The sequence below is a fragment of the Bufo bufo genome, chromosome 10 (genome assembly GCF_905171765.1).
Source record: "Bufo bufo chromosome 10, aBufBuf1.1, whole genome shotgun sequence".
Lineage (NCBI taxonomy): Eukaryota > Metazoa > Chordata > Amphibia > Anura > Bufonidae > Bufo > Bufo bufo.
The window spans coordinates 97,402,868-97,420,531 of NC_053398.1; the positions used below are offsets into that span (position 1 = coordinate 97,402,868).

The 17,664-nt window shown below is 41.2% G+C and overlaps 1 protein-coding gene across 3 annotated transcripts in view; it reads left to right on the forward strand.

Annotated features, from left to right (window-relative positions):
* The window catches only part of LOC120980140 (transmembrane protein 272-like), a 170,120-nt gene extending 163,278 nt beyond the window's left edge, over positions 1-6,842 (forward strand). For 2 of the 3 annotated variants that reach the window (XM_040409029.1, XM_040409030.1), the window contains one exon: positions 6,705-6,842. In XM_040409029.1, coding sequence (XP_040264963.1) covers positions 6,705-6,731 — 27 coding nt within the window. In that variant the 3' untranslated portion in view covers positions 6,732-6,842. The remainder of the gene's footprint in view (positions 1-6,704) is intronic. The other variant, XR_005774475.1, reaches the window with a different exon arrangement.
* Positions 6,843-17,664: the final 10,822 nt, after the last annotated feature.

Here is a 17,664-nt window from a genome sequence, read left to right on the forward strand (position 1 = left end):
ATAACACGTGGGGCTTTTTTGTGCAATTGTTCACGACTATTTTTAATTTTTATTTTTTTTATACACAGGAAAATGTTAAATAAAAGGGGATCAAATACTGTTTTTCAAAAAATATTTAAGCACAAGAGCAACTGTCACATTTTAAATTGCAACCTACTTTCCTTTTCATATAGGGCATATATACATAGGAAGTTAAGAAATAAATGCGGACCACCCAAACCTTAAAGGGGATAGGGAATAACAGATCGCTGGGGGTCCTACCACTGGGACCTCTACCAATCACAAGAACAGGGGCACTGTACCACCTGCAGCCCCTCTGAATAGAGCAGCGTGGCCGGTCGGGCATGCGTGCAACCGCTCCATTCATTTCTATGGGAATCCTGCAGCCCTGTACTCGGCTATTTTCGGAACTTCCATGGAAATTAATAGAGCAACCACCCACGGCCGCAGGAGGTACTGGGCTTCCATTCTCGTGATCTAATAGTTGTCTCCTAACCTGTGGATAGGGGATAACTTCTGACAACCAGGATACTCCTTTAAGGTCTACAGTATCAGCAGTGCGAAAGTGATTAATTTCCTCTTGACAGAACCTCATTAGCATCCAAGGGAGTGGTGGATATTTTATACAGTACTGAGTCGCTGTTGATCACATTTCACACCTGATGTATGGAAATGTTTCTGAATACATTACCATAATCGAAAAAGTATGGATGGGCACTCGTATATGGAGATAAATAGGACACAATTTATTATTAAGACTTACATAAAAAAATGACAATCACAATATAAGATAAAATAGACAGTGTATAATAAGATAAATGATACAATAAGAGGAGATCAATTATTGTACTGTTTTATAGAGCTGGGGCTGATAACCCAAAAAAATCACCACTTTTTATTCACAGGGCTGTGAGGTCCTGGGAATTTGGATATTAAAATGCAGGTGGGATAAAAGAGGTGATCAGTCCCTGCTCAAATCAGTAATGTTTATCTATAATTTCATAAATGTATAATCACACACCTATAAAAACATTTTTCACCTATGGTGATATAATTGGTTCTAAAAAGAATTGCCGCTCGATTATCCTGTTTCAATTGCTCATGTGTCTAAAAGTAATATCATGCATATAAAAAGTTTCCTCTATGATTGATAGTCTTTGCAAAATGTAACCGGTCTCTTTATACACTCACCTAAAGAATTATTAGGAACACCAGTTCTATTTCTCATTAATGCAATTATCTAGTCAACCAATCACATGGCAGTTGCTTCAATGCATTTAGGGGGGTGGTCCTGGTCAAGACAATCTTCTGAACTCCAAACTGAATGTCAGAATGGGAAAGAAAGGTGATTTAAGCAATTTTGAGCGTGGCATGGTTGTTGGTGCCAGACGGGCCAGTCTGAGTATTTCACAATCTGCTCAGTTACTGGGATTTTCACGCACAACCATTTCTAGGGTTTACAAAGAATGGTGTGAAAAGGGAAAAACATCCAGTATGCGGCAGTCCTGTGGGCAAAAATGCCTTGTGGATGCTAGAGGTCAGAGGAGAATGGGCTGACTGATTCAAGCTGATAGAAGAGCAACGTTGACTGAAATAACCACTCGTTACAACCGAGGTATGCAGCAAAGCATTTGTGAAGCCACAACACGCACAACCTTGAGGCGGATGGGCTACAACAGCAGAAGACCCCACCAGGTACCACTCATCTCCACTACAAATAGGAAAAAGAGGCTACAATATGCACAAGCTCACCAAAATTGGACTGTTGAAGACTGGAAAAATGTTGCCTGGTCTGATGAGTCTCGATTTCTGTTGAGACATTCAAATGGTAGAGTCCGAATTTGGCGTAAACAGAATGAGAACATGTATCCATCCTCTGATGGCTACTTCCAGCAGGATAATGCACCATGTCACAAAGCTCGAATCATTTCAAATTGGTTTCTTGAACATGACAATGAGTTCACTGTACTAAAATGGCCCCCACAGTCACCAGATCTCAACCCAATAGAGCATCTTTGGGATGTGGTAGAACGGGAGCTTCGTGCCCTGGATGTGCATCCCTCAAATCTCCATCAACTGCAAGATGCTATCCTATCAATATGGGCCAACATTTCTAAAGAATGCTATCAGCACCTTGTTCAATCAATGCCACGTAGAATTAAGGCAGTTCTGAAGGCAAAAGGGGGTCCAACACCATATTAGTATGGTGTTCCTAATAATTCTTTAGGTGAGTGTATATCCGCAAAGAGTTGTTGCGAAATATAACCAGTCTTTTTTGTGTCAGTCTTTTTTGTATCTATAGGGAACTCTTGTATTAACATCCAGGTTAAATCGCTATGACGAGAGTCCTTAGTAATATTTCTAGTGCCGTTCGTTATTTCCCCATTTGCGTTGTGTAGCACATCAAGAATCTTTACCCACTGTGTGGGCTTAACTTTGCCTGTAACTTGTGGGGACTTACAAATGGATCCGTACTCCACACTGTATACCGACGTCCCGGTTGTGGGGTTGGTCGCGTCCCACGTGTCTCTCACCACTAGTTTCAAGGTCCGGTTTGGTGTGAGGATCACGTACCTTTCAGGCGCAGGTGAATGACGTCTTCAGGTCTTTTTTAATGGGATAGAAAAGGTTCCTTTTTCTTCAAAGTGCACTTGAGTTCATAGAAGCGGGGTATTTTTCCAAGGTCCTACGCCAGATGCGTTTCGGGGAGATGCTGTCCCCTTCCTCAGTGGGAGTATGGATCCATTCGTAAGTCCCCGCAAGTTACAGGCAAAGGTAAGCCCACACAGTGGGTAAAGATTCTTGATGTGCTACACAATGCAAATGGGGAAATAACGAACGGCACTAGAAATATTACTAAGGACTCTCGTCATAGCGATTTAACCTGGATGTTAATACAAGAGTTCCCTATAGATACAAAAAAGACTGACACAAAAAAGACCAGTTATATTTCGCAACAACTCTTTGCGGATATATAAAGAGACCGGTTACATTTTGCAAAGACTATCAATCATAGAGGAAACTATTTATATGCATAATATTACTCTTAGACACATGAACAATTGAAACAGGATAATCGAGCGGCAATTCTTTTTAGGACCAATTATATCACCATAGGTGAAAAATGTTTTTATAGGTGTGTGATTATACATTTATGAAATTATAGATAAACATTACTGATTTGAGCAGGGACTGATCACCTCTTTTATCCCACCTGCATTTTAATATCCAAATTCCCAGGACCTCACAGCCCTGTGAATAAAAAGTGGGGATTTTTTTGGGTTATCAGCCCCAGCTCTATAAAACAGTACAATAATTGATCTCCTCTTATTGTATCATTTATCTTATTATACACTGTCTATTTTATCTTATATTGTGATTGTAATATTTTAATGTAAGTCTTAATAAGAAATTGTGTCCTATTTATCTCCATATACGAGTGCCCATCCATACTTTTTCTATTACAATCCGCATTTTGAGGGGTGTATTCAAACTGTGGTTGGTGCACCTACCCTGTGGGAATAGAGGTCAGCGGGTCTCTCAACCTTTTTTACACATTACCATAATCATCTGCTGCTTGTGAAATGATATAAAGCAACCATGAATTAGATGGAATAGAAAAAATAAACAAGTGCATTAAGAGTGACAGTTTGATGTGGCAGTATTTCTGCTTTTTCAAATTCATGAATATGTAAAATTACAATACAAAATCACTTGAATATAAACTGATTTGTCTGCTGAAATTCAAAGAAGATCTTCCCTGCTGCAGATCTGCTGATTCCCAGTCTCCTCTTCTGCCATCCCACTTCTCAGACCACCTGATTCATGCTGTGCCTTTGGTAGTCCAAGACACTTACTGCTTGTCCAGCCTTGCTCTGGGATTGGCCAAAATTGGTCACATGAGCAGTGCTGGCCAATCGGAGAGCTGCATGGAAGTGTCTTGGACTATCAAATGTACAGTGTAAAAAACACCTGGCCGTGTATTTTAATTCTATATAAACCTTTATAGAACATACAGTTGCAAGAAAAAGTATGTGAACCATTTGGAATGATATGGATTTCTGCACAAATTGGTCATAAAATGTGATCTGATCTTCATCTAAGTCACAACAATAGACAATCACAGTCTGCTTAAACTAATAACACACAAAGAATTAAATGTTACCATGTTTTTATTGAACACACCATGTAAACATTCACAGTGCAGGTGTAAAAAGTATGTGAACCCCTAGACTAATGACATCTCCAAGAGCTAATTGGAGTGAGGTGTCAGCCAACTGGAGTCCAATCAATGAGATGAGATTGGAGGTGTTGGTTACAGCTGCCCTGCCCTATAAAAAACACACACCAATTCTGGGTTTGCTTTTCACAAGAAGAATTGCCTGATGAGAATGATGTCTCGCACAAAATAGCTCTCAGAAGACCTATGATTAAGAATTGTTGACTTGCATAAAGCTGGAAAGGGTTATAAAAGTATCTCCAAAAGCCTTGCTGTTCATCAGTCCACGGTAAGACAAATTGTCTATAAATGGGGAAAGTTCAGCACTGCTGCTACTCTCCCTAGGAGTGGCCGTCCTGTAAAGATGACTGCAAGAGCACAGCGCAGACTGCTCAATGAGGTGAAGAAGAATCCTAGAGTGTCAGCTAAAGACTTACAAAAGTCTCTGGAATATGCTAACATTCCTGTTAGCGAATCTACGATACGTAAAACACTAAACAAGAATGGATTTCATGGGAGGATACCACAGAGGAAGCCACTGCTGTCCAAAAAAAACATTGCTGCACGTTTAGAGTTTGCACAAGAGCACCACAGCAGCACTGGCAAAATATTCTATGGACAGATGAAACCAAAGTTGAGTTGTTTGGAAGAAACACACAACACTATGTGTGGAGAAAGAGGCACAGCACACCAACATCAAAACCTCATCCCAACTGTAAAGTATGGTGGTGGGGGCATCATGGTTTGGGCCTGCTTTGCTGCGTCAGGGCCTGGACAGATTGCTATCATCAAAGGAAAAATTAATTCCCAAGTTTATCAAGACATTTTGCAGGAGAACTTAAGGCCATCTGTCCACCAGCTGAAGCTCAACAGAAGATGGGTGTTGCAACAGGACAAAGACCCAAAGCATAGAAGTAAATCAACAACAGAATGGCTTAAACAGAAGAAAATACGCCTTCTGGAGTGGCCCAGTCAGAGTCCTGACCTCAACCCGATTGAGATGCTGTGGCATGACTGCAAGAAAGCGATTCACACCAGACATCCCAAGAATATTGCTGAACTGAAACAGTTCTGTAAAGAGGAATGGTCAAGAATTACTCCTGACCGTTGTGCACGTCTGATCTGCAACTACAGGAAACATTTGGTTGAAGTTATTGCTGCCAAAGAAGGTTCAACCAGTTATTAAATCCAAGGGTTCACATACTTTTTCCACCTGCACTGTGAATGTTTACATGGTGTGTTCAATAAAAACATGGTAACATTTAATTCTTTGTGTGTCATTAGTTTAGGCAGACTGTGATTGTCTATTGTTGTGACTTGGATGAAGATCAGATCACATTTTATGACCAATTTGTGCGGAAATCCATATCATTCCAAAGGGTTCACATACTTTTTCTTGCAACTGTATACTTGGATGCCAGTGGTTTGTGTTACCAGATGTCCTTAACAAATGTTTGCGCCAAAAAAAATGTAACGTAAAGTTGCAGGGACCCAGGACATCACTAGTTTCTTTTCCTAAGTTAAACTGGCCATATCAACCAATCAGATTCTACCTTTCATTTTCCAAAGGAGTTCTGAAATAGAGATGTCCCGAACTATTCGCCGGCGAACAGTTCCCAGCGAACAAAGCTTGTTCGCGTTCGCTGCGGCAGGCAAACATATGCGATGTTCGGTCCGCCCCCTATACATCATCATTGAGCAAACTTTGACCCTGTACCTCACAGTCAGCAGACACATTCCAGCCAATCAGCATACCCTCCCTCCCAGACCCTCCCACCTCCTATCAAATAGCAAGGACAGCATCCATCTTAGATTCATTCTGAAGCTGCAGTGTCACAAATTTGACTAAGTTGTAATCGCAATGCGATTAATACAGGTTATATTAATCGCATTGCGAATTCAACTTAGAGCTGGGTTCCTAATGGTTGTATTGCTAGAATATAACGAAGATTGAGAATATAGTGCTACAGTATATTCGTTATATTCGTCAATTCTAGCAATACAACCATTAGGAACTTAGCTCTAAGTTGAATTCGCAATGCGATTAATGCAGTTTATATTAATCGCATTGCGAATTCAACTTATCACACTCTGCGTCAACTATGTAATTTTCCATGGGAGTTTTGCCATGGATCCCCCTCCGGCATGCCACAGTCCAGGTGTTAGTCCCCTTGAAACAACTTTTCCATCACTACTGTGGCCAGAAAGAGTCCCTGTGGGTTTTAAAATTCGCCTGCCTATTGAAGTCTATGGCGGTTCGCCCGGTTCGCCCGTTCGCGAACATTTGCGGAAACTCGCGTTCGCCGTTCGCAAACGGAAAATTTTATGTTCGCGACAGCTCTACTCTGAAACACGAAAGCTGGACTCTGATTGGTTGCTATGAGTTTTTATAAATCTCCCGCCTCATGCTTCTGCACTTGATGATGAATGATGCATTAATATAATCTAGGCTGTAATCTCTCTTTGTTCTCTTTATTATTTGCAGAGACTTGTTGAATCTTTTTCCATTTAAGCACATTACAACAGGCGAAACTAGAATGTCTGGCATCTCACCCAGTTACAGAAAGAATGTTGAATGGAGGCTTACATATGATCTGTAATAAATAATTTTTCATTGTATTGCAGCTGTGGTTTTGTGATCATTATTAGAGATGCGCAAAGTTATGGAAAACTAAATTCAGCTACTTCGCTGAATTTCACAAAGAAAGTCTCTTCTTGATGAATTAGTAAATTTCTTTGGATATTGCGGGCGCAGGACTGGGAATGGTGATTGCGCTGCCTCCCATCATTGAACCACTCATCGCTGTTTGTGGCATCTGAGGCTACCATTTAGGCCTTTCAGGGGTTAATCAGGGTAAAATAAATAAATACTCGCTTTATCCATTTGATCGCATAGAGGCTATTGCGGCCATCTTGATAGAAGACATTGCGCAAAATCTCACGCGGAGCCGTGATGACGTCATGGAAGAAGCTGGGACTTAAAGCGGTTATATCTATATTCATAAAATATTACTTTATTATAAATATATTCCCAAATACTTTTCATTAGTTATAATGGCTCGTTTGATCTAGGGAGAAATCATTTGGAGAAATAAAATGGCCTCTGTCCTACTAGTACACATAAAACCTGTCCTAATCACACAGGAGGACAAGTTACTTCACAACACTGAGCCAAAGAGCTGCCTCATCCTCCTCTCTGCCCTACTTGTCAGGGATTATGATCCTGAATACAGATAAGATCTTCAGCTGAATCTCTGTAGGAATAGAGTGCATGAGGAGACATGAAGTAGAGAGAGGAGGTGGGGGTGAGGCTAATGAGCAGAAACCCTTGTATGCAGCCTTCATTACCACAGCCTCACATTACCAGTTTGTCCTGTCCGTCCTCTCTGTACCTCATGTCTCCTCATGAACTCCATTCCTACAGAGATTCAGCTGAAGATCATATTAAACTGTTTTCAAGATCCTAATCCCCGACAAGTAGAGCAGAGAGGATGAGGCAGCTCTTTATCACAGTATTCTGAAGTGATTGGGACAGGTTTTGTGTGTACTAATAGGACGGCGGCCATTTTATTTTTCCTAATGATTGCTCCGCAGACAAAACAAGCCATTATATCTAATAAAAGGTATTTGGGAATATATTTATAATAAAGTACTATTTAAGTATTTTTAGCAATTTAATTTTATGAATTCCCAGAAAACCCCTTTAATGAACATCAAATTGGTATAATCCAGCACTACAACATTTCCACAAAATAGGATCATTATTATTAGAGTGCATTCAAACCACTGTATTTTCAGTCCATGCATGTTTCGCATTTTTTGCGGCTTGGACGCGGACCCATTCATTTCTATAGGGCCGCAAAAAACTGCAGACAGAACATGAGCACAGATGTAATCTCTGTGGTGTTCACATCTGTCCGACTGAGCCGCAAATTAAAGGACGTCCTATTCTTTCCATTTTTGCGGACAAGAAAGGGCGTTTTTTTCAATTTAGCTGACAAAGTGGAGGATGCACACAGACTGCATCCGTATTTAGAGGATTCGCAATTTGCAGACCGCAAAACAAATACGGTTGTGTTAATGCACCCTTACAGGGAGTAAAATGCAAAAATTGCTTATGAATTACAGGCTACTCTTGCTTCTTCTCGAACCATGTTGATATACAGTACTAGTTGTTGTGCATCAGAATTATCATCCTGTCTTCTGGAATACACTTTATATTCGGCATACTACCCCTGTATACATGGTATTGCTTATAAAGAATGAAATTAATGCATTCTTGCTCTTAAACTACCCTCTATAAGCAGCCATTTTATGGACAGTCCCTCTTTGCAGACAGTACAGAAGATCTGCCAAACAAGGAGACATGGCTTATGATATAAAGCAAATGGCACATAATATCAACAAAAAATATGTCAAAAAGTGACATATAGACATCTTGGAAACACACTGGTCAACATTAGCCAGAAAGTGGACGACCCCTTTTAAATGTTTTGTAAATTATTTAATGAACATCCTTATTTTATGAATTTTTAAGGCTGGAAATTAATGATGAGCGAAGTTGAAAAATTCAGTTTGGCTGCTTCACCAAATGTCATGAAGAAATTCAATTTGTGATTAATTACTTTGTCATGAAGTGCATTCCTTTGTATGTAGCAGGTACAATGACAGGGAAAGGCGATCTCGCCAACACCCTCATTGAATCCCTCAGATGCCGCGTTCATCACTGTTCACGGCATCTGATGCTACAATTGATACCTTTCAGGGGTTAATCAGGTTTAAAAAAACAAAACAAAAAAAAAACATACTCACCGTATCTATTTGCTTGTAGAGAGGCCATCGCAGTTGTCTTGATTGAAAATAACGTGCGGTAATGTGATTGCGTCATTACGCTGGCCGGGTGCAATGACGACGTCACCGCACCTGGTGAGCTGGCATGGTAACATCACACGACACACCACATAAGATTTTTGTGTGGTATCTTTAATCAAGATGGCTGCGACGGTCTCTCCGCGAGCAAATGGATGATGTGAGTATGTTTTTTTTCTTTTTTACCACCATTTCAGGAAAAATAGATTGATTACCATGAAGTGCGAGGAAATTTGGTTTTGCGGCGAATCTAAATTTTCCTGAAATTCAGATCAAAGTCAATTCGTTTTTTTTCTTCAATTCACTCAATACTACTGGAAAGCTTTGAATATTTTACTTGCTGTAAATAAAATAATATTTCTGATAGTTTTTGATATTGCTGGATGTTCCATGCCAGGTGATGTTTTTCATTGTATTGCCCCATCGAAAATTCCCAGCCAAAGGGTAGTCACTGGGTGAAGAATAAGGCCTCTTTCACATGACAGAGCTGTAGGCAGTATGATACAAACATCTTTATTTAACACATCAGAAAAAGCAACCATCAAGGACCATCATAGGGTTACAATAACAGACAAGGTATACATAGTGCACACACTTAAATACAATGAAGTCTGTGTCCCTGAGAGTGGGAGGAGAGAGAGATTCATATTCATTGACTGCCCTGAAAATGTGAACTCTTATTTATGGGTTCTAAAATGTTTTATACTTTTATCCTTTCATTCTGGCTTTAGAACCTTCCAGTAATTTATTAGCCAAAAGTCTAGAGGGACAAGAAAAAACAGGCCTGGGTGTCACATCTCACACTTTGCACTGACCAAGAGGGACACATTTTGTTGTCGGACACATTTAAGATAATTTACACCAAAAATGATAACTACGGCAGTCTGTGGTAAGGATTTAAGTTTTTGGATGCCTTCACAGATCCGTAAAAAATAAAGATGACATCTGTGTGATGACCGTGTTACATCCCCTTTTTTGCGGACCCATGCCTATTCTTGTCTGCAAAATGGACTAGAATAGGACATGTTTATCTTTTTTGTGGGATGCAGAATGGACATATGAATGTGGACAGCACACAGTGTGCTGTCCGCATTTTTTGCAGCCATATTGAAATGAATGGGTCCACATCTGATCCACAAAAGATGCAGATTGAATGAGGAGCAAAAATAATGTGTTGTGAATGGGGCCTTTGTCATACAGACAGTAGAAGATGCAACAAACTCTTTGAGGTGAGCTCCCATGCATGCTTGTTTTTACATTTAGAGAGGACTTCTCAGGTCGTCTAACATATTGAATGTAATACATCACCACTGTGCAGAGCGAAACACCCCCTTCACTATGTACAGCCACAAGGGCATTCCTCACCACCCAGAGATAATGCCCCTGTAGTCCGCCACACAGTATAATGTCTCTTTACCCCCCACATATACTATATAATGCCCCATTGTGCCCCCACACACTATATAATGCCCCATTGTGGCCCCACACACAGTATGTCTCCTTGTGGCCATTACAGAGTATAATGACCCCCAGTGGCCTCCATACAGTATAATGAACCTCAGTGGCCCCCTTTGCACAGTATAATGACACCCAAGGGCCTCCCATACAGTATAATGAGGCCCAGTGACCTCCTCATATACCTGTCGATGCTAGAAGGCTGTTGGTGCTTTCACTTACTGATGGCGCTCATTTCCCCATGCCCCTTCTCTCCTTTGGGCCCGGAGAGAAGGAGCACGTGGGGTCTGAATGCAGTCGTGAGGGAAAGGACCGCCAGCTTCCTGGCGCTCTAGCAATGAGCGCTTCCATCTGTATTGATGGAAGCAGCCATAGCTGCTGTCACCCCCTTGACAGCTGACACTTGGGGTGGAATTCCCCCCCCCCCTTCTCCGGCTTAGAACGCCACTGTCACAAGAGATATTCTTTCCTAAAAACAATGCTTACAGTTGAGAACATTTCTACAATGCTGCTTCTAATACAACATAGCACTTTTTTTTTTCTATTGTATTCATTTGGAATCGGAGGCATATGAAGATACATAAGGACCATATAGACCTCTACAGGTGCCATTTAATGGCTCTGTACAAAAAGTATGTGTGCATAAGTATAAACTTCTACAGACCTCAGATACCAAGTATAATTTTTTTTATATATATATATATATATATATATATATATTATAGCTCAGTTTAATGTACAGTACTATTTACTAGAAATCCATTTTCCACTCATTTCCTTGTCTTGAAAATACTATGGCATTCTTTCAAACATGACAAAACCAGTCACGTTTCATGCACCATTGACTAAATTTATTTATAAGGATGCTGTAGTAATTATTATTCCCACATTCTCTATTTAAATTAGGTCATTCTTCCGGAAAAGATTGCTGAGGCTAATCAATAGCATTCTACACATACCTCATTATAAAAACAACTATGAGAAGTCACATCTAAGCTGAAGCTCAGAACATCAGAACATCTCAATTGCAGGAGGAAAACTTTAGTCAGTTCAGGCAGAGGAGAGCAAAGTCAAGATTCTCATTAGATTAATATAAACATTGTAGAAATAAGTCTAAGGGCGTATTCACCATACATACAGTAAGGGTCGACAAGTCTATTCTGACTCCTGATGATCCAGTTTCACACTGAAATGCGTTGAATAAATCAGACCAATAGACCCTGTATGTTTTGAGTAAAATCAGACAAATATAGAAGCACACAGTTTTGGCGTATGAGACTGATTGGTAGTAGAATAGCCCGATTATTCTGGGGCATTTATTACATACCTCTATCATATCAGTTTTGGGTTTCTTACTGGTTCCCAATTCGTGGTTGCTAGATCAAATAGACAATAAACTAATCCAGGGAACCATTGCTCTGGTGACATGGCATATGTCACCGTAAGTGGTTGACAACCCTGGGAGAACATTCTTTTGCCTCCAGACTTAATAATACCCTGGTAGAGGTTTATGAATCATATAGTGTCAGTACATTCTGTAGACACTTGGTCTGTGAGGTTTTTGCTTGTGATATAAGGGGCCCTCTGCCCACACATATGTTTTAATCTTATATTGAGTAATAAAGAGTTTATTATTTTGTTTTTTAGTATCTATACAAACAGTGAAATAATTTTTAAGGGCATATTCACACTATACTTTTGTTGTGTTGTATTATTTTTTTTATTGAAATGACCAAAACATTACCAACTTACATGAATTTTTCCTAAAGTTCAGCCACATGCTAATAGAATGGGTTATATAAGCTATAGGACATATACTAAAGTGATTGGGCTGCAACAATCAACAAGATATACAACTTACTCAAAAAAGTGTATATGCCACAACAGTCATGACAGAGCGATAAAAATATAACACAAATAGGGACTACATTCAGGGGTATTACATACATACCAAGTAAATAAAGTGTTTGGCTCAAATGATTAAATAATGAATAATGTTAAAATAGCAAATAATAATATATCATACATAAAAGGAGAGGCTCCTATATACTTTAAAGGGGTTCTTTGGCGTCATAATGAATTTATTTCTTATATGCCCAGAGAACCCATGGCTAGCTATAACATGGAGAGGGGAGGTGTTCTGTGTAAACAGGAAGTTCTACAAGTAAACATCCTTCCCAAATATAATGATACATAAGACCATTCCAAGGCACACTTATTTATTGTATCTAGCAGTTTTACAATGACAGCCTATTAGGTTTCTGTGCATGGCAGACCTAAAGGTTTTTGTAACGCCTTTTGCTGCAATAACAACCATCGGGACCCTGAGATTGCATTGCGGGGGACCTGATGGGGTAAACAACTTTTTAGATACCACAGTTGCTAATGACCACTTCCTCTAGTGGTTTAAGCCCACAGGATAGGTGATGTCTCTAACTGGTGTGGTCCAACAGCCCGAACCCCCACCAATCATGAGAATCGGCATTAAAGTCCCCCATTTGAATAGCGCCACAGTTTAGCCGGTATGCTGTAGGTCCATTCAAACTCTGCAGCTCCCGGAGAACACTGTGGTTGAACGCCCACCAAATAAACACTTATCACCTATGCTGTTGCATTGTTCACTGTCCCTGACACCTGTGCACAAATCTTTAGCATGTTTAAATGTGGCAAACTCAAGTAATAAATTACTTGAAATAAGATAAACTTAGGGTTATTTTTGTTAAGAATAAATGGCTGAAGGGTGAGCTAACTACCTATTGTGGCGAAAATAACCTCGCCACTGGGTTTTGGAGGGGCCTTAACCAGCCCTTTGCCTCAGGATTATGGCCCATATACTAAAACTTTGTTTTCTCTTAGTAAAAAGGCTTTTTCGTGTATTTTTACTATGTGGTTCGGCAAATGGGATTTACTGAACAAACTTCCAAACAAGACGCTTTCAACCAAAGTATGCATGAACGGATCCATTTGTGCAATTTGTACATTCTTTGAAGGAGAAGGTAGTGTCTGTTAATTGTATCACAGGCAGAGGAGGGGGGGGTTGTGTACAATTGCTGAGAGTGTTTCCATACTGTAAATGCATGTGATTGGCTAATGTAAAAACTGTCTCAGTCTTCCACAAGGTCCCCAGGGGAGTATCTCTTGCTAGAAGACCGGCATAAAAGGCTGACATGTAGTCCCATTAAAGAGTTCCTGTTTACCCTCAACATAGAGCCTCGTCTCATATGTGTGGGGAAAAGGCTGCATCTAGACTTGGGGATGTTATACGCTGTATACTTCCCTGGCTATAATCAATGAGCTCTTTTAAGAGCTTGTTCCTGCATTGCTCTCTGAAGGAAGAGGGGGTCACCGACTGGAACCTAAAAACCTTGTCATGGGTCCAGGGTGGGTGGAAGACAGCGAGATACCAACCAAGCTATGGCGGTCCATGAGGTCAGTGTCACGATCAGTGTGGGTGGTAAACTTCACACTGAACACAGGAGGGAAGGGGAACAGTGACTGCGCCTGGAAACTAGGGAAGAAACAGGTCACCTCCTAGACATAAGCATATTCATAAGCAGGATACCTAGGCCCTGATTTCCCTATAAGGCCCTGGAATAAGTATAGGACCAGAGACAACCCATTTCTCACCAGATGGACGAATGGAAGTCTCTGTCTCAGGCCCAGATACAACAACAGGGAATATAACAAATACAAATAAACGCGAATCTCACACCTGCTCAGCCAAACCCAAATGAAGCTATCAACCGCATAGTCAGAAGGGTGGGGTGAGACTATAAAGGGTAGAAGTGATGACCACTGAGCAACAGCTGAGAAAAGGGAAGTGGCCATTAACCCTAGCAACACTGAATCAAGAGAAAATCAAGGAGGCTGTTAGATTCCTCCATGCTCAGCCAATCTCAATGATTTCCTGACATCAGTCACCTGAGGGACCGTGACAGTACCCCCCCCCCCTTCTACGGGTGACCTCCGGGCACCCAGGACCGACCGACCTTATCAGTATGGGCTCTGTGAAAGGCCTTCACCAGAACATTTGCAGTGGACGAGATACTGGAGGGATTTACGGAGAACTCAGGAGTCCACAATCCTGATGATTCTAAATTCTAAATTACCGTCCACCATGACGGGAGCGGGAGGGAAGGAGGACGGCTCAACAGGTTCGACACATTTCTTCAACATTGTTCAAGGGTTAACAATGGCAGTGATCTTATATGGACTTATAAATCTTGGGCCCAACTTCCAAGAAGGTACCTTAAGCTTAATGTTTCTTGTGGACAGCCACACAGAATCACCCACTCTCAGGTCCGGACCATTCATATGTATCCTGTCAGCCACACTCTTATACCTGTTGCCCATCTTTTTCAGGTTATTTTGAATTTTTTCGCCAAATCGAAGACAAAGAAGAGGAAAATCATTCCTCCTCAGGAGTACCGGAAGTTTGAGAACCAGAAAATGTGCCAAACTGTGGATGGAATCCATATGCCCCAAAAAAAACAGTGACTTATCAGTGGACTCCTGTCTACGGTTATTAAATGGCAAACTGAGCTAACGACAAGAATGAAGACCACTCCTCCTGGTTCTCCGAAACAAAATAAACGAAACAAAGTCTCCAGATTCTGATTAATGCACTCCATCTGTCCGTTCGACTGAGGATGAAAAGCCGAAGAAAAGGACAATTGTACCCCCAGTTGAATACAGAACGCTTTCCAGAATCTGGAAACAAACTGAGTCCCCCAATCAGACACCACATCAGAGGGAATGCCATGTGGTTTCACAATGTTATCGACAAACACCTGTTCAAGAGTCTTGGCATTAGGTAGAGCAGGCAATGCTATAAAATGCGCCATTTTGCTAAACCGATCAACTACCAACAGGATCACGTTTTTTCCCAAAGAATTTGGTAAATCTGTGATAAAGTCCATGGACAAATGCGTCCAAGGTCTGGGCGGGATGGGTAACGGAAGAAGTGATCCAGAAGGCCGAGTATGTGTCACCTTAGCACGAGCACAGGTACAAAAGGCTGACACATAGTTCTCAACACACTTAGGCCCCTTTCACACGGGCGAGTATTCCGCGCGGATGCGATGCGTGAGTTGAATGCATTGCACCCGCACTGAATACCGACCCATTCATTTCTATGGGGCTGTTCACATGAGCGGTGATTTTCACGCATCACTTGTGCATTGCGTAAAAATCGCAGCATGCTCTATATTCTGCGTTTTTCACGCAACGCAGGCCCCATAGAAGTGAATGGGGTTGCGTGAAAATCGCAAGCATCCGCAAGCAAGTGCGGATGCGGTGCGATTTTCACTCATGATTGCTAGGTGACAGTCCATTCACTGTATTATTTTCCCTTATAACATGGTTATAAGGGAAAATAATAGCATTCTGAATACAGAATGCTTAGTAGGTGATCAATTGAGGGTTAAAAAAAAAATAAAAAATTAACTCACCTTCTCCTCTTGTTCGCGTAGTTCCCGATCTCTTCTTTACTTCTTTAATGATGAACTACCGGCTAGGACCTGTGGTGACGTCAGATCACATGCTCCAATCACATGGTCCATCACCACGGTGATGGACCATGTGATTGGAGCATGTGATCTGACGTCACCAAAGGTCCTTTAGCACACAGCTCATCATTAGTGTTGAGCGAACAGTTCGAGCATAGTTCGGGTCCGTACCGAATTTTGGGGTGTTCGTGACACGGACCCGAACCCGAACTTTTTTGTAAAAGTTCGGGTTCGTCGTTCGGCATGTATTTTGGCGCATTTTGAAAGGCTGCAAAGCAGCCAATCAACATGCATCATACTACTTGCCCTAAGATGCCATCGCAGCCATGCCTACTATTGGCAAGGCTGTGATTGGCCAAGTGCAGCATGTGACTCAGCCTCTTTATAAGCTTGTGCGCACGTCGGGACGTGCTCACTCCCGATGTGAATAGAACAGGGATAGACGCAGCTGATGCTAGGGCGAGAATAGGCAGGGATAATTGAATAACTGGAAGCAAATTTCTCTCCTCCACCTGTGATTCATCTGAACAACTGCAGCTGAGCTGCTTTTTTGATAGGGATTGGCTATTTTTAGAGTGGCCAGAGTGATTTTTCCATCCACATGTACCTGGGCTGACCGCCGGCCGCCATTTTGCGACTTGTAGTGCTGCAGCAGAAGCTGCCACAGTGTGCATTCCAAAGCTCCAAACAAGTCAGACATCTACACCTGGGATTCAGACCAATAGCGATTTAGCAGCACAGTCCAAGGCTATTTTTTTTAAAGGTTGTGCAGACCATTTTGTGGCACATGTTACTGGGCTGATAGGCGGCGGCCATCTTGGGACTAGTGCTGCAGCACAATCTCTCCCAACGTCCATTAATCACTTGTAATAGTGGTCTGTGCCATAGAAATCCTACATCAGGGACTTGGGTGTGCTTGTGTCACCCCTACTAATACCAGTCCACCTGTAATCCATACAGTGAAAAGCCATAAAGTATTCCAGTGAGGGAATTTTTTTTTTATTTAAAAAAGGCCAAGTTAGTTTATCTGGCGTTCAATATACTAGATACAGTTAGGCCTGCGTTTCATACATCTGGAATTAGCAAACTAATGTGCTGGGGTTGGGAAAACATATATGTACCCATACTAGAATCTGTCAAAGAAAGCGGTACTCACATATAACAGTCATTCCATCTGTAATCCATACAGTCAAAAGACTGAAAGTATTCCAGTGAGGGAATTTTTTTTTTATTTAAAAAAGGCCAAGTTAGTTTATCTGGCGTTCAATATACTAGATACAGTTAGGCCTGCGTTTCATACATCTGGAATTAGCAAACTAATGTGCTGGGGTTGGGAAAACATATATGTACCCATACTAGAATCTGTCAAAGAAAGCGGTACTCACATATAACAGTCATTCCATCTGTAATCCATACAGTCAAAAGACTGAAAGTATTCCAGTGAGGGAATTTTTTTTATTTAAAAAAGGCCAAGTTAGTTTATCTGGCGTTCAATATACTAGATACAGTTAGGCCTGCGTTTCATACATCTGGAATTAGCAAACTAATGTGCTGGGGTTGGGAAAACATATATGTACCCATACTAGAATCTGTCAAAGAAAGCGGTACTCACAT